Here is a 20,594-nt window from a genome sequence, read left to right as displayed (position 1 = left end):
TTTTCCTACCTATTACATTCCTGGAGATTTCCTTTATGTTGCAGCTAAATAATATGTTTCCTTGGGGGCAGTTGCTGCGTCAGGTCTTTAAATTGGCTGGAGTCTTGGTATTGCTATTTCTGTGTATCTTATCTTGCTCATAGTACTGCTTGCTCTGGTTTTGATTTGTTGCCTGATGCCTCAACAAGCTTTTGTTTTGTTTGGTTTTTATTTATTTATTTTGTGTATTCAGAAGAACAAGGATGGTATGGAAACATGAGCTGCCCTCAGCTAACCAGTGTAAGGCAGCTCATTAGTCATCCTGAGTGCCCATTACTAATGCTGTTGATTAGTGATCAAACCACTTTCTCCTATTATGATTTAGGTTTGTTTAAAATGGCAATGTTGTATTCATTTTTAAACGATTACAACTAAATTGGTCAGGGTACCTGTGGGAATAGTTGTTAAAAATTGCCTTAAAGTGGTTAAGGCATGATATTGAGTCTTGTGGAGTGGATTTTTCTATCTCAGGAGGTTTTTTAAAGATCAATGCGGCCGGGTGCAGTGGCTCACGCTTGTAATCCCAGCACTTTGGGAGGCTGAGGCGGGCGGATCACTTGAGGACAAGAGTTCAAGACCAGCCTGGCCAACATGGTGAAACCCCATCTCTACTAAAAATACAAAACAATTAGCCAGGCATGGTGGTGGGCGCCTATAATCCCAGCTACTCAGGAGGCTGAGGCAGGAGAATCGTTGGAACCCAGGAGGTGGAGGTTGCAGTGAGCCAAGATCACGCCATTGCAATCCAGCCTGGGCAACAAGAGTGAAACTCTGTCTAAAAAAAAAAAACAATGCAAGGAATTCATTGTGATTTATGTTGAGAGAGATCTGAAAAACCGGTGCTAAGTAAGCTTTTAATCTGACTGAACTATGAAAAGTTTAAATTTGATTTTTAACAGCATAACATTCAGTAGAAAGTTTGTATCTCATTGTAACTTCAGTATGTTCTCAGGCACATGTGAATATATTTTTATTGCCAGTTTTCATTTGTGCAGGAACTTTAAAAATCAAAGTTATATAAATGGGTACTTTTGTTTCATAATTTGAGCGATTATTTTTTAACCATTTTACCTTCAGGTGCTCTCTGCCATTCCAAATGACACCTGGGAGGATTTTTTTCACCTTCTTGTCTTTTTACACTTCCTAGTTAATATTTCACAGCAGCTCATTTAAGGATGTCTCTCAGAGGTTGAGCAGCTTCTTGGAATAATCAGGGAAGTGTTCATTTCATTTTACTATTCAGGATATTATTTATCAATCATCGTTGGTGTGTAGCAATGTGGACAGTAGCTCTCATGAACATTTCACCATATTTGGGATTCTAAGGTGATAAGAATGTCACTTAAGGAACTGTGGTGCTGGGAGAAGGGTTTCCTGTTCACTTGTTAATCATTTAGTGACTAATCAATCTTTAAATATATGAAGGGTTGAAAGGTGTGGTACCCTAAAATTTCTTCTCCTCTACTTACTGCACTTTTTGGAATGTTAAACATTATTTGTTAGCACCTTAGAGCATGGTTAGCAGCTTAGAAAAACTGTAGAACTCTGATCATTTTGCTTTTCCCCCCACCCTTTGGGACAGTACTGAGGAAAGTATTGGGGTGGGGGGTTTTGGATTTGGATTGTTTTGTTCAATAAAGAGTAATTGGGAGTTGGAGTTGGTTATGACTTTTCTTAAAAAGGGGAAATTTCTTGGTCCATGTGTGCTTGTTATGCATCATCCAGCATTCAATATTTCTGTTCTTACAAGTAACTGGTCTAAATTGAAGCTAAAAAAAATCTTTTTGTGTCTAATCTCTTTAGCAGGAGGAGCAATCTCAGAACTGTTATGAAGACCTTTGAAGTTCTTCATTCTTTCCCACTTTGCCATCATGTGGCCTCTGGACACTGTGGTCAGTCATTTGAAAATTGACTTTAATTTAAAACAAAGGCGTGTGCCTCCCACCCAGGAGGTGGGAGGGTGAATTTTATGTTTAAATGAAGAAGTGAATTATGGAAGAAGAGTATACGACCTTCCCTTCCCTTTCAAGCATAAGTCCAAATAGACTCTCAGGAATGAAGATTTGTGAAGACATCAGATAGGAATTTTGACTCATTTAAACTTTGATGCCTAGTTATGTTGCTGGAGAAAAAATACCTGTGTTTTGCTCATCTAACTTTATTGTACCCAGCGTCATTTTGACCTGTCATTTCCTATCTCCCATTTGCCTTCTGTCCTCAATGCATGTCCTCGAGTGACTTCTTATCTGAAATTTTGCTACTGGTATCCTAGGAAAACTTTTGTTGCATACTCTCATTTTAAACTTCTCCTCTCCCCTAATACCTCCTATATTTCCATATTGTGTGCAAAGGATGGGCAGAAAAGAAAGTGCTTGAAAGATTTCAAATTTTCAGAAAGGGAACAATGAAGGCCCTCTCTTCCTCCCATACCACATTTTGCCCAAGAAGCCGGGCTGTAACAATTCAGGGTTTTCCCTTGTTTTCCTCTCATTGCATGTTTCCCTCCAATCTTGGTTCATTGTCATTAATCATGGTTTTTGAAGATAGCTAGTTTTATCCATCTCCAGCAATGAATCATCAATAGTTTATATTGCTTTACCTGTGCTGGCTTCCAGAGATGGAAACAAACCCAGGTGTCTCACAACAAGCTACTTTTTTACTGGGTTGGGGGAATCTATGCAAGGAGTAAAGTAAAACCATCCGAATCAAAGCAGCAAACCACATAGTTCAAATCAAAGATCAAGGTGAATTTTTTGTATCACTGCCTGTGGAAATCTAGCCTCATCAGTCATTGCGTTTTTCCCTTCCTGTACCTGTGCTCCTTTTTCTTACTGTGTTTTCAGTCACTTCCTTTCTGTGAAAGGTTGCTTAGCTTTTTTTTTTTTTTTTTTTTTTTTTGACATTTGTTGTTCTTTATATAAAAATAGCAGATTGGATAGATGTGTACATTTGATGTTTGAAATTCTCTGAAAATCCCATTAGGAGACCAGGTGTGAAAAGGGCTCAGTAGCTTCTCTGAATGGCGTTTTTAGCTGACTGGAAGTGCTTAACCTGGATTGTCTTTTTTTATCAGTATTTTAAAAGGAGAATTTAAATACTGTGCTTACTGTGAAATATATCAGTTGGTGAGCCGGGCGCGGTGGGTCACGCCTGTAATCCCAGCACTTTGGGAGGCTGAGGCGGGTGGATCACCTGAGGTCAGGAGTTCGAGACCAGCCTGGCCAACATGGTGAAAGCCTGTATCTATTAAAAGACAAAAATTAGCTGGGTGTGGTGGCGCATACCTATAATCCCAGCTATACCGGAGGCTGAGTCAGGAGAATCACTTGAACCTGGGAGGCAGAGGTTGCAGTGAGTGGAGATCGCACCAATGCCCTTTTGCCGGGATGACAGAATGAGACTCCATCTCAAAAAAAAAAAAAAATCTGATATATCAGTTGGTGGATGCTCCTATAGGTAGCCAAACACATTGATTACCTTTTAGATTTTAGGATAGAAATCAAAGTAGAGCACGTCAGTAAGAGCCTCTTTGTCTCACTCCATCATTTGGAACCAGTATATTCAGTAGTCGAAGAAAGAGCTCTCCCTGAGTCAGTTGCAAAATGTCTATATTTTTAGACGCCGCTACTTTTTTCTTACTCGTTTTGAGACTGTCATGAGTTAGACCAGTGGTTGAGATGAGTAGGTGGCTCACTAGACATGTTTTTGTTTTGCAGACGTTATATCCATTCCAGTCCTCTGCACTATACACTGCAGCAGTGTGCAAAGTATGGGACTTAGAGGGTTTCTGCCATAATTCCATGTGTGAAGTAGCTTGGTTTCCTCTGCCTGTGCATCTGGATGTTTGTGCTACGTCCACCTCCTAAACTGGCTACTGAGAAAATCATCTTCAGCCCTGTCAGATTGTCTCTGGCGGTAGCTCCTAATAATTATTTATGTTTTGGAATTTTTTTTTCAACTTTTAAAACCTTCTATCCATTTCAATTTGAATTATTTGATTTGTACAATATATGTATATTCTCTTCCTTTTTGTCATCCCTGCCATGCCACCCCCAAAATTTTGTTTTTAAAAATATTCTGGGCTGGGCGTGGTGGCTCACACCTGTAATCCCAGCACTTGGGGAGGCCGAGGCTGTTGGATCATCTGAGGTCAGGTGTTTGAGACCAGCCTGGCCAACATGGTGAAACCCCGTCTCTACTAAAAATACAAAAATTAGCTGGGCGTGGTGGCGGGCACCTGTAATCCCAGCTACTCGGGAGGCTGAGGCAGGAGAATTGCTTGAATCCAGGAGGCAGAGGTTGCAGTGAGCCGAGATTGCACCACTGCACTCTAGCCTGGGTGACAGAGCAAGACTCCATCTCAAAAAAAAAAAAAAAAAAAAAAATTCTGTAGTTTTGTACAAGATGAGACTTAGCCTTGGGTACTTCTTGCTGAAGCTTTAATGCTTTGTAAATAAAATGTTTATTAAAGAACAGGTGTAGATGTTTATTTGTAAACACTGCTCACTTCTGGAACTTTCTGGCCACTTTGCTTTAGTACAAAGGAAAATGTGGTTTCCTTTGTTGATACTAGATCTTTCGGTGTGGAAAGATAGATCTGGATGGGGTAGGGAGTGGACAGGTAGCCTAGATTTCTGCCTCTAGATGAGATTATAAATAAATGATGCAAGCAGAAAAGTTGTTGATCAAAAAGATCATCTAGTAATCATCTGTCTTCCAATTACTTAACTCAGTATAGTTTTGTAATTACTCTGAAGAGGCCGTAGGACTAGGCATTCTGGAGGTTACAAAAATGCATGCTAGGAAGTTCCTGCCTTCCAAGGATCTTTCTTCAAGTCTACGTAAGTACGGTTAAATTCTTATTAACCTTTTTTTTTTTTTTTTGGAATGAAGTAGCTTTAAAATTAAATGCTCATTGTCTCCTAAAGATGTTTCACAAAGTCTATGTAAGTCTTTGATTTTAATGTCAAATTTGAGGGTCTACTTATTAATCTTTTATGTGATTGAGAACTCCATCTTTGACATCATAGCTGTTTCATAGCAACCTTGACCTAAGTGAATGATGAGCGCTGTTCTGTAGGGTAAAGGGAGTAGGCCAAGAGTCAGGGAGCATCATGCATCTTCTCACTCAAAATATATCTTCGGTATCCTTGGGAAGGAAGAGTGCCTAAAAAGGGGAGAGGAGCTGCCTTTAACATAACGTTAAACATTCTGATTTGAAATGGTCATCTTGGCCCTTGTCTTTATGAACTTCCATTTCTATTTAAAATTCCTTACACATTGAACAGTGTTTCACACTTTACAAAGTGTTCTCATGTACAGTATATCATTCGATGCTCTAAGTGACCTTCCTCAGGTAGGCAAGGAGGTCTGAAGTTACAAAGGAAGAAACAGAAATTCAGGAAGGGTAAGTTACTTGCCTCCCAGTCCAGAGTTCTTTTTTTTTTTTTTTTTTTGTTGAGACGGAGTCTCGCTCTGCTGCCCAGGCTGGAGTGCAGTGGCCGGATCTCAGCTCACTGCAAGCTCCGCCTCCCGGGTTCCCGCCATTCTCCTGCCTCAGCCTCCCCAGTAGCTGGGACTACAGGCGCCCGCCACCTCGCCCAGCTAGTTTTTTGTATTTCTTAGTAGAGACGGGGTTTCACCGTGTCAGCCAGGATGGTCTCGATCTCCTGACCTCGTGATCCGCCCGCCTCGGCCTCCCAAAGTGCTGGGATTACAGGCTTGAGCCACCGCGCCCGGCCCAGTCCAGAGTTCTTAATCCTTTTTATAGGAGGTTTAGGAGCATTGAAATAATTCAAGTTAATCTTCCTTTTTTTAGACTTTAGTATTTGTTTTTATTTGGTGACATTTAACTGGGGCTTTTGAAACCCTTAATTTAGATCCTGGTTTATAGAGGGTAAGGGTAAGGGTGAGGAAGAGCATAACTTCACTATGCATTTGAGGTAATTTGGAAATTTACTTCAGTTTCTGAAGTCTTTTCTTCTTTGTCTTCCCAAGAGGTGGATTTAAAGTCATTAAAAGAACACGAAAACGGCCAGTGCGGTGGCTCACGCCTGTAATCCCAGCACTTTGGGGGGCTGAGGTGGGTGAATTGCTTGAGCTCAGGAGTTGGAGACAAGCGTTGACAACATGGTGAAACCCCGTATCTACAAAAAATAGAAAAATTAGCCAGGTGTGGTAGCCTGCACCTGTAATCCCAGCTACCTAGGAGGCTGAGGTGGCAGGATCACTTGAGCCTAGGAGGTTGAGGCTGCTGTGAGCTGTGATCATGTTACTGCACTCCAGCCTGGGTTGACAGAGTGAGGCCCTGTCTCAAAAAAAAAAAAAAAAGCAATGAAAAGAATGAAGACTGGTAAGGTGGTTATTTTATTAACAACGATAGATAGTAAAGCAACACCATTATGTTTTTTTCCTGCCTTGTGGCCTCACCTGTTTATAAGGACTGGACTTTTATTTATTAAGTTGTGTTGTTTTATTGACAATACATGCATCGTATCTTTTGACTTTGAAGGATATCTCATGTCAAAGGAATCAAGTTATGATTTGTAGAGGATTCAGCTGGAATAGCTTGTGGGTGCTGGCTAAGGGTGGCAAAATGCCTGCTGAGACATGAAGATTTTGGCCACTAGTTTTGCCCTTGGGAGCCTGGGGTTGGCCTTCTACCTGCCTTTGGTGGTGACTACACCTAAAACACTGGCCATCCCTGAGAAGCTGCAGGAAGCTGTGGGGAAAGTTATCATCAGTGCTACAACCTGTACGGTCACCTGTGGCCTTGGCTATAAGGAGGAGACCGTCTGTGAGGTGGGCCCTGATGGAGTGAGAAGGAAATGTCAGACTCAGCGCTTGGAATGTCTCACCAACTGGATCTGTGGGATGCTCCATTTCACCATTCTCATTGGCAAGGAATTTGAGCTTAGCTGTCTGAGTTCAGACGTCCTGGAGATTGGACAGGAAGCTTTCCGGTTCACCTGGAGACTTGCTCGAGGTATCATCTCCACTGACGACGAGGTCTTCAAACCCTTCCGAGCCAACTCTCACTTCGTGAAGTTTAAATATGCTCAGGAGTATGACTCTGGGACATACCGATGTGATGTGCAGCTGTTAAAAAACTTGAGACTTGTCAAGAGGCTCTATTTTGGGCTGAGGGTTCTTCCTCCTAACTTGGTGAACCTGAATTTCCATCAGTCACTTACTGAAGATCAGAAGTTAGTAGATGAGGGATTGGAAGTTAATCTGGACAGCTACTCCAAGCCTCACCACCCAAAGTGGAAAAAGAAGGTGGTGTCAGCCTTGGGGATAGGAATTGCCAGTGGAGTGGTTGGTGGTGTGTTGGTGAGGATTGTCCTCTGTGTGCTGAGGGGGGGCCTGCAGCAGTGATAGCCTCAAGAACTTGACAGCCTTGCTCCTGAAGATCTGGCTGCCCAGGAAGCCAAGCTAGCTTTTTAGGGGAGTGTTCTGGCTGCTGGTAGTGGATCAGCTTAGAGGGAAGGCTCCCATAGCCAAAAGAATGAGTGGAAGAAATGGAGGGGACAACCTCCTGGGAGCTATGGGCAGTAATCTTAACTTCCTTATGTCCCATGGATCTCTTCCTGATCTTCCCTGCCCATTGGGTGCCCAGGAAACTGCAAGCATTGCCTGTGTTCCCAAGAGTTCAAAGAAGCTTGCATTCATTTTCTACCCTTTATAACCTGGATTCCTCCCCGCCTCCATTTCCCCTCTTCTGAGCTGTGTATTCATGTAGAGGGATGTATTTAGATTTTCTAATGAACATTTTTTTCTTCAATAAAAGTAATTTCACGGTAGCTGTATGGAGACCTAACTTTTTCTTTTCTGCTCTTTAGTTTCTTGTATTTGTTTAAATTGTCCCATAATCAGTCTGGCTTCATTTTCCTCAGGTTTCTTAGAATAGACATTAAACAAATTGTCTGCTTTTGGGGGCAGGGGGTGCAGTGCTTAAGCCTATGACAGGGGTTGTTAGTAATGACATCCGGCTCAGGTCTGTAACCGTCACTGAATATTAACAAATTGCCTGTTCTGCCCAGGTAAATCCCCTGTTTGGTATTAAATTGAATTTCTTGGCAAAACACTAGATTCTTCACCTGGTGGGTTTCCCCTTATTCAGACAGCACCTTGGCTTGCCTCCGCTCCAGTCCTTTTAGCTCTTTCAGTGCCCTGAAGCTTGTATTCCTGGGAAGGTCAAGTATTGGTTTCTTACAGCAGCCAAGGCCCCCAAGGGAGGATTAGTACTTTGATTCCTCCATAGGAAATCCAATCTTAAGACTCTAAGGCCATTTGGACCATGTCTGAGATAATTGGCTTGTGGAACCATCAGGGAAAGGCTCTTGGCCACCAGCTGAGCTACTTCTTTTTTCTTCCTCTCACTTTTCTCTGGCTACAGGAGGTAGCAGAAACCAAAGACCAGTGATTCTCTAGACATGTGTCAGAATCATCTGGATGATCTTGTGAAAAATAAAGTTTCTTGAGCTCTAATCCAGACATTGCTAACTCAGTTTAAATTATGGTCAGAGGATCTCTATTATTTCTTTTACTTTTAACTTGTAAAAATTTCAAACCCATAGAAAAGCTGAAAGAAATGTTTGGTGACCATCCATAGACCTTTTACCAAAATTCACCAGGTAGTAACATTTTGTCACAATTATCTTTCTCAATATAGATTGATTTTGCTAAACCATTTGAAAGCTAGTCACAGACATTGCAACTCTTTACTCTTAAACCATGTATGCATCTCCTAATAAGGATGTTCTCCTCTGTAACCACAGTATCTTTATCACACTAAGAAAATTAATTTCTGGCCGGGCATGGGGTGGCTCAGGCCTGTAATCCCAGCACTTTGGGAGGCCGAGGCAGGCAGATCACGAGGTCAGAAGATCGAGACCATTCTGTCTTACACGGTGAAATCCTGTCTCTACTAAAAGTACAAAAATTTAGCTGGGCGTGGTGGCGGGCGCCTGTAGTCCCAGCTACTTGGAAGACTGAGGCAGGAGAATGGCAAGTTTTTTTGTATTTTTAGTAGAGATGGGGTTTCCCCATGTTGGCCAGTCTGGTCTCGAACTCCTGACCTCAGGTGATCTGCCTGCCTTGGCCTCTCAAAATGTTGGGATTACAAGCGTGAGCCACTGCTCCCAGCCAAGGTTGACCCACTATTGATAGTAAGCTTGATCATTTGGTTAAGGTGGTGGATGGCAGATCTCACCACAGATGTGTGTGTGTGTGTGTGTGTGTGTGTGTGTGTGTGTGTGTGTGTGTGTGTGTGTGTGTGTGTGTGTGTGTGTGTGTGTGTGTGTGTGTTTGGTTAAGGTGGTGGATGGCAGATCTCACCACAGATGTGTGTGTGTGTGTGTGTGTGTGTGTGTGTGTGTGTTTCCCCTTTGTAATTCATAGTCTGTGGGGTAATACTTCATGATTATATGGCTCTCCAAAACTGTGTGTGTGTGTGTGTGTTTTCCCCTTTGTAATTCATAGTCTGTGGGGTAATACTTCATGATTATATGGCTCTCCAAAACTGTTCACATATTTTGGCATCCATTGTTTTTGCCTTGTTCATCATTACACGTTGGGGACTGCAAACTGGCAATTCTTTACATTCATCTTACCTATATTAGCCTGCATTTCTCTGTAAAGAAGAGCTTACTCTTTTTACCCTCTTTTTATTTTTGAGGTCTCCAATAGATTCTTCTTATTCAGTGAACTGTATATAATCCATTATCATTTACTCTTTTAACTTTTTAGGTTTAGGGGTACATGTGCAGGATTGTTGCATAAGTAAACTGCAGTTAATGGGGGTTTGGTTTTCTTGATGTTCAAATTGTCCCCAATTTTGGCCAGTAGAAGTACCCTCAGGCAAGCTCTTTTGCCCTTTTGCTGAGGTTTTATTTGACATTGAGCATTTTCTTGCTTCTAGTTCAACATGGTATCAGGTTCACATTTGGACTCTCCTTGCCCCAAACCTGAATCTGGTCCTCTTTCCCCAAGGAACCCTGGTTCCTCTTAGTGTGGGGAGTAGCATTGAGAAACCAAAGTTTGTGTGTTGGGTGTGCTCATTGCTGTTGGGGAGTCATTGCTCCTAGGCTGTCTCAGTGTCCTAGATGTGTATCGTGAGTTCAGAGCATCTTTGTTAAGGTTGTTAGGTGGTTCTGATGTATAGCTAAGGTTGAGAACCACTGACTGAGGCCCAGGCATAGGGAGTCATTTTACTATTGCTCTTATCTTAAAAAAGATCTTAACGTTTTACACACACCCTTACCCCCATTCTGTCTACTTCAGAGGGGATGGATTTCAGAAGACCTGGGTTCTGGTCCTGGTTCTGCTATTGATGGTGTAATGGAGTGAGCTACTGGACATCATCTTTGAAATAGGTGATTGTGAGGATCCAGTGAGATCCTGTGAGGTAAACTGAAGTACTGGACATGAGTTCAGGAATATTATTGATGAAGCATTCAGTACGGGACAACTTGCTGAGACATTCAGGAGATAGCTTGCTGTACTTTAAGCAAGCAGTCTTGACACTAGAAGACCATGAAACAATATCCTACTTTATACGTAATGAACTCAGCATGACATCGCTGAGGAGGGAGGAGGACTGATGGGTAGTCCCATTTTCCAGATGGAGAGACTGAGACCCAAGAAGAGCTAAATAACTTTTCCAGTCCTCTGTTGCAGCCAGTAGTCAAGTATGAGATGGACTCTTGCACAGCTCTGGCATTATAACCCTCTGCATTGGGCTCTTGAGTTTTGACTCCAAGGATGTGAAGGGATTGAGCAGAGAAGAGAATAAAAGATGCCCAGTTGTGTTAGTAAAGCAAAAGCTGTTGAATTCTGTGCAGGTAATCTACCATTGCAGGCTCAAGGAGATGCTGACTGGACTAATATTTGGGATTTAGAGTGGCTGGTGTTCCCACATCCCCTTCGGGGGCAAAGTGGAAGAGATGACCCTTTTGTGATACCATACTGGTGTCCGTACAGGCCCCTTCTGGAGGCTTGCTGTCAGCCTGGGCTTCCGGGCACACAGCTAATGAGTACTGGGGCCTCCACTCACTATCTCCCTCTTCCCTGAAAAAAGCTGGGGGTATAGTCAGCATGGAACCCTACTTGCTTTGCACTGAAAGGCTCAAAACACAGAGCCGTGCAAGTGTATCTTCACACACATCTTCATCTGTAATAAAAGTTTGATAGGCCAGGCACCTGTAATCCCAGCACTTTGGGAGGCTGAAGTGGGTGGATCACCTGAGGTCAGGAGTTCAAGACCAGCTTGGCCAACATGGTGAAACCCTGTCTCTACTAAAAAAATTAGCTAGGCTTGCTGGCATGTGTCTATAATCCCAGCTACTCAGGAGGCTGAAGCAGGAGAATAGCTTGAACCCAGGAAGTAGAGGTGGTAGTGAGCTGAGATTATGCCATTGCACTCCAGCCTTGGTGACGAGAGTGAAACTCCGTCTAAAAAAAAAAAAAAAAAAAAGTTTGATAAATGGTTATTGAATGTGTGAGAAAGTGTGGCTGGAAACTGACTAGTAATTCAAACCCTTGTGGCTCCTGTGAGCCAAGAGTAGAGGCAGCAACCTCGTTCTCACCAGATGTATCATTAACGTCTCTGCAGGGAGACTTTCCTTTGGGCCCATTGAGTCAACACCTTAGAGATGTCTTAAAAATGAGGGAACCTTGAAGCAGTACCATCTCATAAGCATTGTTCACTGCCACTGTATTAGGTAAAGCCAACCGATTCTAGCCAAATGCCTGCTTGTGCTCTGCTTGGACCTGCCTTGAGATCTTGGCCTAATTTTTCCCCCCTCCTGGGACTGAATGAAGCAATATAGACTGTATGTTGTAACTTCGTTATATTTCACTGTGTGAGGGGTGAAAGAAATTCTTGGATAAAAGCCTCTGGAGTGACAGAACAGGACAAGGAGGTATGCTTTAGCCTGATGATAAAAACACCCACAGCTCGTGCCAGCTGCCCCAACAGGTTGAGAAACCATCTTTATTTAAGAACTGCCTGCTACCAGAATCAATAAATAACTACTATTACAAGAAATACAAGAGAGAAATAGTAGGCCAGTGGGAGTGGTTCAGTTTTAACAAACACTGAGTCAAGTCAGTGGTCCGAGGAAGCCTTAGCATTTGCCAAGCTGAGCCTCTCTAAGCTGTGCAGGCCCTGGATGGGATGGGTAAGTTGGAGGAATCTTGGGGCTGAGGCAAGATGTATCCCATCTAAGGGCACTAAGTGTCATAGGCCCCAAAGGCTGCCTGGGGCTCTGGCCAAAGCTATCTGACCCATTTTGTTTCTCTCATTTTCCTTTATGTCCTATCTTCCCAAAGCCTATGACCATATACACAAGTCCACGGTGTCCCACAGCTACCAGGTGCCTGTTTCCATGGAGCTTTTTGGAGGCACATAGAAAAATGCCCTTCTAATCCCTTTTATGCTAAGAGCCTCTCTGGCAGCCCCCATCACATCCAGGAGGAAGCCTAGGATAGGTCTCACTCAGGGAGATAGAGCACCACTGTCCTGCCAGTGGCCACAGGTTTGAGGATACTGCGTCTCCGACGAGCCGGTTGGCAGTCCCATTCTGAGACCAGGCAGAGAAAAGATTCCTGTGTAGCTGGGGAAGAGATTAAGGGAGTCAAACATTCTTAGCCATTTTGGGCTCTTGCCCAGAGTACAGGCTGGCCGGCCCTGGGGGCTGCCCTAAAGAGGCTGGGTAAGCACTGGGCTATAACCAGAATTCCTGGATGAGCCCCCTTAATGGCTTCCCCTAAGGTGCGGGGCCACAGCAGGTGGGATCTCCAAGACTTCCTGGGCCGAACACTTTGATTCTAAGAGTCTCATCTCTGGATGGACACTTGGAGCATCTCCTACTCCTCCAGTCACAGCTTCACCTTATCCTAGACCCCATGTCAACAGCTGCCAGAATTCCTCAAAGGTCCCTCAAAAAGAAGCGTCTTCCTTATTGCAGGGCCTCCTGGAATGAGGAAGGTCATTCCAGAGGTTTTTTTTCTGATGTCTAACCTCAGTCTCATCTGTTGTTACTTTATGAAAAGAAGAAGACACCCCCCACTACCCCCATGGCCTTGCCACTCCCTGGCACCATCTGTATCATTTGCTGCCCTGAATGAAAGCAGATAACCTGATCTTGCTGGCCCCTGAGACTCCGTCTGGAGAGAGCTGCCTTCCCCCCGAGGCTGGGTGTTCATCTGGACTGTTAGAGCAACAAGGACCACGGAGCCAGGGCAAAGGGCTCTGTAAGGGGAGCCCAAATGTATGCAGAATAGAGGGCACTTGTCTCCCTGGGCCCTGAAGAGGTGCCTATAGGTTGTTCCTGTCCCTACTCCCCAAGGTGTTTACTGGCCACTAAGCTGTGGGGTAAAGTACTTGTCTGTGGCTGTTCCTCTTGCCGCCGCCTCTGGGGCTTGATGTGTGAAAGGAGATAACCCAGAACCGTGGTCTCATGATCACAGTGAAAATAAGCACATCGTCAACTCCCCCAGCCCATCTGGGCAGAGAACATGAAAATCAGAGAACCCCTGGGCAGGAGGGGACTCTGAGAAGCATCTAATCTAGTCTTCTGCAAGCAAGCTCATGTACAAGTCACTCTAGCAGGAGGCTGTTGCATTTTACAAGCTTGCATGTCCTCAGGTCACCTATTGTCTTATTAAACCTTAGTCCTCTACCTGAAATCTCAGGCTGCAGGAACATCTATTTTATTGTCGGTTCTATCCCCCAAATTCTGCCTGCACAGTGGTTAGGTTTTCCTGGGGCTCAGCTTTCCCTGGTTAAAAACCCTTCGTGGGTCTCCTAGGAGGTCTGCCTTCCTCCCCTTTTTAGTGGACCTCATTAGCATTAAGGTACTTAGTTGTGAGTAAGTATCGTTGGCCTCAAGCAAGTTTAGGGGCTGTAGCCTCCAGCTTCACTGGTTAGGTCCTGTTCCAAACCAGCTCCTCCCTCGGCCCAGCAACTGGACACCTATCCCCTGCTTCCCCTGACGCAGCCCGAGGCAATGAGGAAGGAATTGGATAAAACTTAGAAGGAGGTTTTGTTCAGCATCCCCTTTCTGATAGAGAACCAGGCACAGGCCAAGTCATGGCCAGAGGGGGGCCAGGAGGGATGCTAGGCCAAGTTTGGACTCCCTGTCAGGGAGAATGGTCATACAGCTGAGCTCCTAGCACCCTTGCTTGTAAGGGTTGGGAAGAGGTGAGGAGGCTTTGATTAGCCAGCTCCAGGAAAGCTGCCCTGGGCGGGGGGTGGGTGGGTAGGGTGCAGTGGGGGTTTGGTCTGGCAGGGAAAAGGCATGTGAGCTTGTATTTTTAAAAAATTGTAGTGGGTAAACATCAACATAAACCTGCCCAGGAAAATAGAGCAGGACTTAAAAGTTTAAAAAACCATAACAAAATAGAGCTCTAACTGTAAATTACAGAAAACAGGCTCGGAGCTTCAGAGGACATATGCCCTTCAAGATGCCTGTCCTACTGCCCCCTGTGAAGGGCCACCTGTCGGAGAACGGGCTTTGGGGTTTCCTGGTTGTGCTGCTGCTCTTGCCTAGGGAATCTGCTTTTGCTTTGGCCTCTTTTCTTGGGGCAAGAGCGAGGTGGACAGGGAGCTTCAAGTCAGCACTGCATGTTCAGTAGAAGCTCTGCCACACTTTGGACTGGAACCCAGCCATGCCAGTTCCCATGATCACCAATCCGAACCCCTTGAAGAATTTTCATACCCTACTGACTCTAACCACCTTCTTAGCCAGGCCATAGCCATTCAGCAGTGCCTCCTTCCTCTGGGTAGACAAACAGTCTTGAACAGAAAGGTGGGAGACTCGAGTTCTTAACCCAGCCCCATCTCTTCCGGGCTGTGTGACCTTGGGAATCCCAGACCCTCTCTGGACCACCTCCATTTCCTCATCTGTAAAGTGAGGGACTTGAAGAAGCTGAGCTCTAAGGCCTCTTCCAGCTCCGATGTTCCATGACTGGTAGTATACCCAGAGCTCAGGAAAGGATGGCCCATTTATTAACCCCTTTTCCTCTAGGGAAATGCAAGCAGTCCAAGGCCGTCTGGGAGCGGATCTGGCCAGGTGGTCCTAGGTATACCTGGGAGCAGGCAGGGCCACATTTATCCTCTGCCCTTCCCAGAAACCTCCCAATTCCAGGATACATAGCATGAATGCTGCATTCCCCTCCCAGGCAGGAGTGAGTCAGTTCTGGGAGAGCAGAGTCTGGGGCTGCAGGTCGGGAAGCCGAGCTGACTGCAGGCAGCGCTGGAGGGAGAGGTGGGCGCATGATTGGCCATCTCCTGCCCCAACCCTGGAGGGACTGTGCAGGATGGGTCTTGGAGGGATGGGAGACCCCACCAAGACAAGCCCTTTAGTCACCCAGCCACCTGAAGTGGCGCTGTCAATCTGGGGATGACAGGGTCAGGTTGGCAGTGTTGGCTGAGAAGGCAATGTCACCTGGGTTGTGACTATCTCAGACCAAGTCTGGTGCCCCTTTCCACCAAGGGCCTCTCAACTCTTTTTAGCTCCCACCCCAAGCAGTATCACCCCCTCAAAGCTGAAGGGGCTCAGGCTCCCAGCCTCAGGCATCGGGGTGCTGGTTCTCAGCCGCTAGGGCAGGCAGGAGCCCCTAGGGAATCATCAGGGACAGCGTCAGGGTCCTTGCTGCTGCTCAAGGGAGAAGGTAGGAGAGTTCTTGGTCCCAGGGCTTGCCCTTCTCCTTAGACTGAAGGACGGTGAGGTGTGCACTTCGCCCCAGTTCTTCAGCCTGTTCATGTCTGGTGTTCCCGCTGGGCCTAGGACTGCTCTCAAGTGGTGGAGTCCATATAGGGTCCCAGAGTGCCATCTCTGCTGAGTTGAAGACACGTTTTTAAACCCCCTTCTTCCCATGGGCCTGTTCCTTCCCTCTGGGCAGCCTAGAGCTCAGGTATAGGCATCAGTGTCATCATGGAAGTTACTGCCTGGTGCCTCTCGATTTAAAGAAAATCCTTGCGTGGGCTCTGTCCTGCGGCAGAATATAAAATATCCTACCTCCTACAAAAAGGGCACTGTTTTAAAGTAGGTATTTAAAACTAGCCACTCTCTGGCACAGTGTCAGGCCACCTTGGCAGCAGGAAGGGGCCGGCTGGCTGTGTCCATCGGAGGTGGCGTCCAGCTGCGGTGCAGAGGGAGGGGTGCCAGGATCAGAGCTCCAGGGAGCCTATGAGGATGAGCATCGCCACGGAGTGGGAAACGATGGCGCCAGGGTGTGGTGCTGGGCGGACTGCCAGGTTCTCCACCATCATGCTTGTGCCTGAAACCAGCACAAGCTGAGTCAGCTGGGCCAGGGACTACCCTAGCCCCACCCTTGTGGCAAGATTGAGACCTTTCCTAAGGAGACTCACAGGGCCAGCTGCAGGCCTGGGAGTGGACGGCTGGGTGTTCTTCTCAGCCCGACTCCTACAGTGTTTTGTAGACCCTTTGCTTTTGCTGATTGGTTTTCAGCCTCCCCCTGCACCCTGCTCCCTTCCCTGGCCCTCGGGGATGGTTTGCAGGGTGGGTAGAAAGGTGGTGGCGAGCAATTCTAGGACTACTTTGTACTTGGTTCCTCCCTGCCTTCCACTTTCCCTTGTGGGTCGAGATTGGAGTTGGCCTGGGGTGGGAATGATCCCCTCAGGCATCTGGGTGGACCCTGATCCTCTCGAGGGGATAAGGGCAGGGCAGGGGCAGCACCTCCATTCCTCACGATGTGGACTTCTGCAGGGATCCCATCCCCTCCAGGCCCTGTGGTCCGAATTTGTACCAGGGCATGGCCAATGTCTTCAGGCACTGGGATTTCTATCCAGTTCTTGCTGGTGAGGTGGAGTGTGGGAGTCAGGTGTAAGTCATTCTGGTACAGCATCTGTGGGAAGGAGGTTTCCAGGTGGAGTTTCCTGACACCAGGGCTGATCGTTTAGTCCTCCCCAGCTTTAGGTACTAAGAGGAGCCCCGATGGTTCTGGGCCCTTGCGGTCCAGCCTCCTCACCCCTCCTCCCCATTGACAAAGCTCCTCATTGGTGGGAGGAAAGCTTGCAGGCCACTGAACTGTTTCTGTAGACTCCTGAAGCTAGGAGAACCCCCATACTCCATCCCCATAGTCCATCACTGCCCCTGTGAACTCTGCCTTTCTGCAGTGACACCATCTGCCCCTGTTTTTATAGTTCCTACTGCAAGTTACCGAGAGAATCGTTCATGAATTTCATTCTCACAGTCACAAACCCTTTGCTTATGTCTCACTCAGATGCCTCTTGTTATAAATTGTTGCTGCTTATGTTCACTGGAAACACAGAGGAGCTGTTCCTTCCCATTCTGGGCCTAGCTGATCCCTTCCTCACCTTATAGCCGGTGACTGCAGACTCATTTCGGAAAGGAACCACAGGGTCCCACTTAATGCTAAGACTGGAGCTTGAGAAAGTCCAGGAGATGTTGCCAGGAGGTCGCCGCGGAGCTGCCACAGAGGAAGAATTGGAGAGATGTCCAAACGTTTCCCTGGCACCCCGCACCCTCTCACCTTTAGCCAGCCCTTCTCTGGATGTTTGCCTCTAGCAGTTACACCCAGCACATTCTGTCACCCATGCCCACGAAACAAAGCCCCTGAAAATCCAAAGGTTGGAGAAGTGTGAGATGCTTCAGAGGTCATGAATTCCATTCTCTTATTTCCATTAGGCTCACTGTCTAATTTCTGTCCAGCCCAGAGCTGGTGGGCTAGAGCATTTGTCTTACCATTGGGGAAAAAGTGATCCCAGAGGCACCCACCCTCCAACATATTCCCCTACCCCCACCCCAGGCAGAGAGACTCACGGGGTTTCATGGTTGTGGCATTGGCAGAAGGGCTGGCAGGTCCAGTGCCAGCCCGGTTGTAGGCCCTCACAGTCACATGGTACTTGGTGTTGGGGTGCAGGCCGCTGACTCGGGCACTGGTGTCCAGCCCTGCTGTCCTCACTCGGTCCGCGGCTGCTTCTTTGTCCCCAGCTTTCCAGTAGCGGATCTGAAGGAGGCGGGGGTACCCAAGGGGTAATAGTCAAGCCCAGGATCTCAGGGCTGCCCCGGCCCCCCATATTCTGTTCCTCTCTTGCTCATCCTGGTCCTTGTGACCCAGACTCAGGCCTCAGAACCTGGACACTAGATCATGAGCACCCAGAGAGCAGGGCCGTGTGGGTGTGAGTCCCCTGCTGTCTGTTGGTGCCTGGTTCAAGGAAAGTGCTCAAGACGTGGGCCAGGGAGGGAGCCAGTGGCACAGGCTCAACCTAGCAATGGCCTGCTGGAACCCATCTCATTTCAACAACTTGGGGAGGCCACTGAGGGCATTCTGCTAAGGGATAGAAAATGCTTATTTGTACTACAAAGTAGTCCCCCGGCCCCAAGCAAGCTTCTGAAGGCTGCCTAATACATGCAAACCCATTTTCATGGTAATCATAGCATGAAGACCTGCTAAACATGCTTTCAAATCAAGGGCAGAGTTTGGACTTATCTCCACACTGTGGCTTGCCTAAGCTATTGTGCTGAAATCTAGAGTACTCTACTGGAATGAACTTGTGCTATCACTAGTAGGCCCAGCCTGATGATTCTTTCTTGCTTTTCCTTCTTTCTCTCCCTCTTTCTTCCTCTCACTTTCCATCTGCTCCACAGGTACCCCTATGTGGAGTTCTCAGTGGACCCAGTACTCAGGCCAGACTGCTGGGCCCCAAGTTCCCCCGGGATAGGATGTTCAACGGTCCATAGAGTGGCTCAGGCTGTTCTCTGTGCAGCCCTGGATAGGGCAGTCTGAATGGGCTCTGGCATGAAAGGGGCAGGCCATGCCCCTTCCCAGAACCCATTCCCTCTACCCTCCCAGCTTCCAGTGCTGGCTCTAGCCAAGCATTTACTTTAAGGCTGCCTCCAGGGTCTGTCTTCCCCAATGGGCATAAGCCATGGTTTTTAAAATTTTATTTATTTATTTATTTATTTTTTAGATGGAGTCTCACTCTGTCGCCCAGGCTGGAGTGCAGTGGCGCAATCTCAGCTCACTGCAACCTCTGCCTCCTGAACTCAAGCGATTCTCCTGCCTCAGCCTCCTGAGTAGCTGGGGTTACAGGCATGGGCCACCACACCCAGCTAATTTTTTGTATTTTTAGTAGAGGCAGGGTTTCACCATGTTGGCCAGACTGTTCTCAAGATCCACTGCCTCAGCCTCCCAAAGTGCTGGGATTACAGGCACGAGCCACGGCGCCTGGCCTGCCACGGGGTCTTAGTGAAATTTGCATCCACAGTGCTGCATAGACTGGATGCTCAGTTTGCCATGTCAGTGAACCAGGGATGCCAGGAGGAATGATTAGTAAGCTGTGAGTTGTTCCCACCTGGCTTTGAAGCCCCAGCACCCCTTCCTCTCCCAAGCCCCAGGTTGGTGCTCACCTCATACCCCAGGAGGATACCATTCATGTCCTGCTGCACGGGTTCCCAGGTCACGTTCATCTCTGAGGATGAGACCCCTTTGGCCCAGACCTTGGTAGGGGCCACCCTGGGCTCTGGGGACCGATACAGAATGGGTTTGGATTCCCAGGACACCCCCTGGGGCACCCCCCAACCAGGATTGCCTTTGCTTAAGATTTTGGAGGAAAGCCCAGGGCTCAGGATGAAGGCCAAGTGGGAGCCCCCCAAGCAATGCTCCAGGGCCCACTTCTCTTCCCAGAGAGCCTCCCTTTTCCTAACCCCGAAGGGAGACAAGGTAGCAAGAGCTGGAAGTGAGGCCAGGGGTGTGGAACCCAAGTGTCCTCTCAACCTTCTCCTATGGAACTGAGCCGAGAGATGAGTAGCATCCTCCCACCCCACACTCCTGTGGACAAGTGGCTGGGGTAGGGACGAGAAGTGGGCCCGGGGCAGCCCACCTTCCTCGGCGGAGTACACGAGTGCAGTGAGGCTCTCCGGCCCCTCCCCGCGGCGGTTGTAGCTGCGGATCTTGACCTCAAAGGGTGTGTAGGGCCGGACGCTCTCGTTGCTGTAGACGAAGTACTGGGCATCGGCGCCAGGCACCCGGGCGGTCTGCCAGTGAGTGCTGCCCTGCCTGCGGAAGGACAGCAGGTAGCCGAAGCCGTCTCCGTTCTGGTACTCCCGTGACATGGGCTGAGGGGCAAGAGCGTGGCATGGGCGAGGATCCGCAGCACGTGTCCCTGCCCGTTCCCTGGCCCCACCCAACCTTTGCCAAGAGTGGCGGCCCTGGACGCCTGCGCCTGCAGCGTGGATTTGCGTGAGGGGCAGCGGGTGCGTGGGAGGGGGACAGGAAGTTGTCCGCATTTGAGTCAGAGCTGTGCAGTGGTCCTTTCTGCAACTGCTCAAGCAGGAGAGGAGTCGGAGAGGAGGAGGACATCTGACTCTTCCAGCTTACCGTCCAGTTGACAATGAGCTCTCCGGGGGCTCCACCTCCTCCGCTGAGTCCTGAGGGTGCCACCGAGGGCGCTGTCAAGCGCCAAAAGACACGGATACGGCTTGTTAATGAGCAAGGAAAAAAGGAAAGCCCTGAGCCTGTGCCTGTAGAGCATCGTAAGATGGGGAACCCCTTAAACTGGG

General features: G+C 47.5%; 3 protein-coding genes across 22 annotated transcripts in view; 2 read left to right on the top strand and 1 right to left on the bottom strand.

Annotated features, from left to right (window-relative positions):
- Positions 1-4,512, top strand: part of RBBP5 (RB binding protein 5, histone lysine methyltransferase complex subunit) — a 37,650-nt gene extending 33,138 nt beyond the window's left edge. For 5 of the 10 annotated variants that reach the window (XM_078004381.1, XM_028852371.2, XM_015119298.3 and 2 more), the window contains one exon: positions 1,846-4,512. In XM_078004381.1, the coding sequence (XP_077860507.1) occupies positions 1,846-1,871 (26 nt within the window). In that variant the 3' untranslated portion in view covers positions 1,872-4,512. Of the gene's footprint in view, positions 1-1,842 lie in introns of all 10 variants that reach the window. The other 5 variants (XM_015119304.3, XM_015119289.3, XM_078004373.1 and 2 more) reach the window with 1 other exon arrangement.
- Positions 4,513-5,848: 1,336 nt separating this feature from the next.
- CNTN2 (contactin 2) overlaps positions 5,849-20,594 on the bottom strand; it is a 40,970-nt gene continuing 26,224 nt past the window's right edge. For 2 of the 11 annotated variants that reach the window (XM_077995505.1, XM_077995589.1), the window contains exons 18-24: positions 20,413-20,483; positions 19,916-20,150; positions 19,443-19,555; positions 17,853-18,039; positions 17,387-17,499; positions 16,746-16,914; positions 15,031-16,326 (exon numbers count right to left, since the gene is read on the bottom strand). In XM_077995505.1, the coding sequence (XP_077851631.1) occupies positions 16,217-16,326; positions 16,746-16,914; positions 17,387-17,499; positions 17,853-18,039; positions 19,443-19,555; positions 19,916-20,150; positions 20,413-20,483 (998 nt within the window). In that variant the 3' untranslated portion in view covers positions 15,031-16,216. 11 annotated transcript variants of the gene reach the window in all.
- On the top strand, positions 6,506-7,753 carry TMEM81 (transmembrane protein 81). Its single transcript, NM_001258123.1, is given in 1 exon segment — positions 6,506-7,753. A coding segment is annotated over 1 exon segment (768 nt). The 5' UTR covers positions 6,506-6,648; the 3' UTR covers positions 7,417-7,753.

This window comes from Macaca mulatta, chromosome 1 (genome assembly GCF_049350105.2).
Source record: "Macaca mulatta isolate MMU2019108-1 chromosome 1, T2T-MMU8v2.0, whole genome shotgun sequence".
NCBI classification, from domain to species: Eukaryota; Metazoa; Chordata; class Mammalia; order Primates; family Cercopithecidae; genus Macaca; species Macaca mulatta.
Note: the sequence above shows the minus strand (reverse complement) of the source record. Positions and strands in the feature narration are given on the sequence as shown.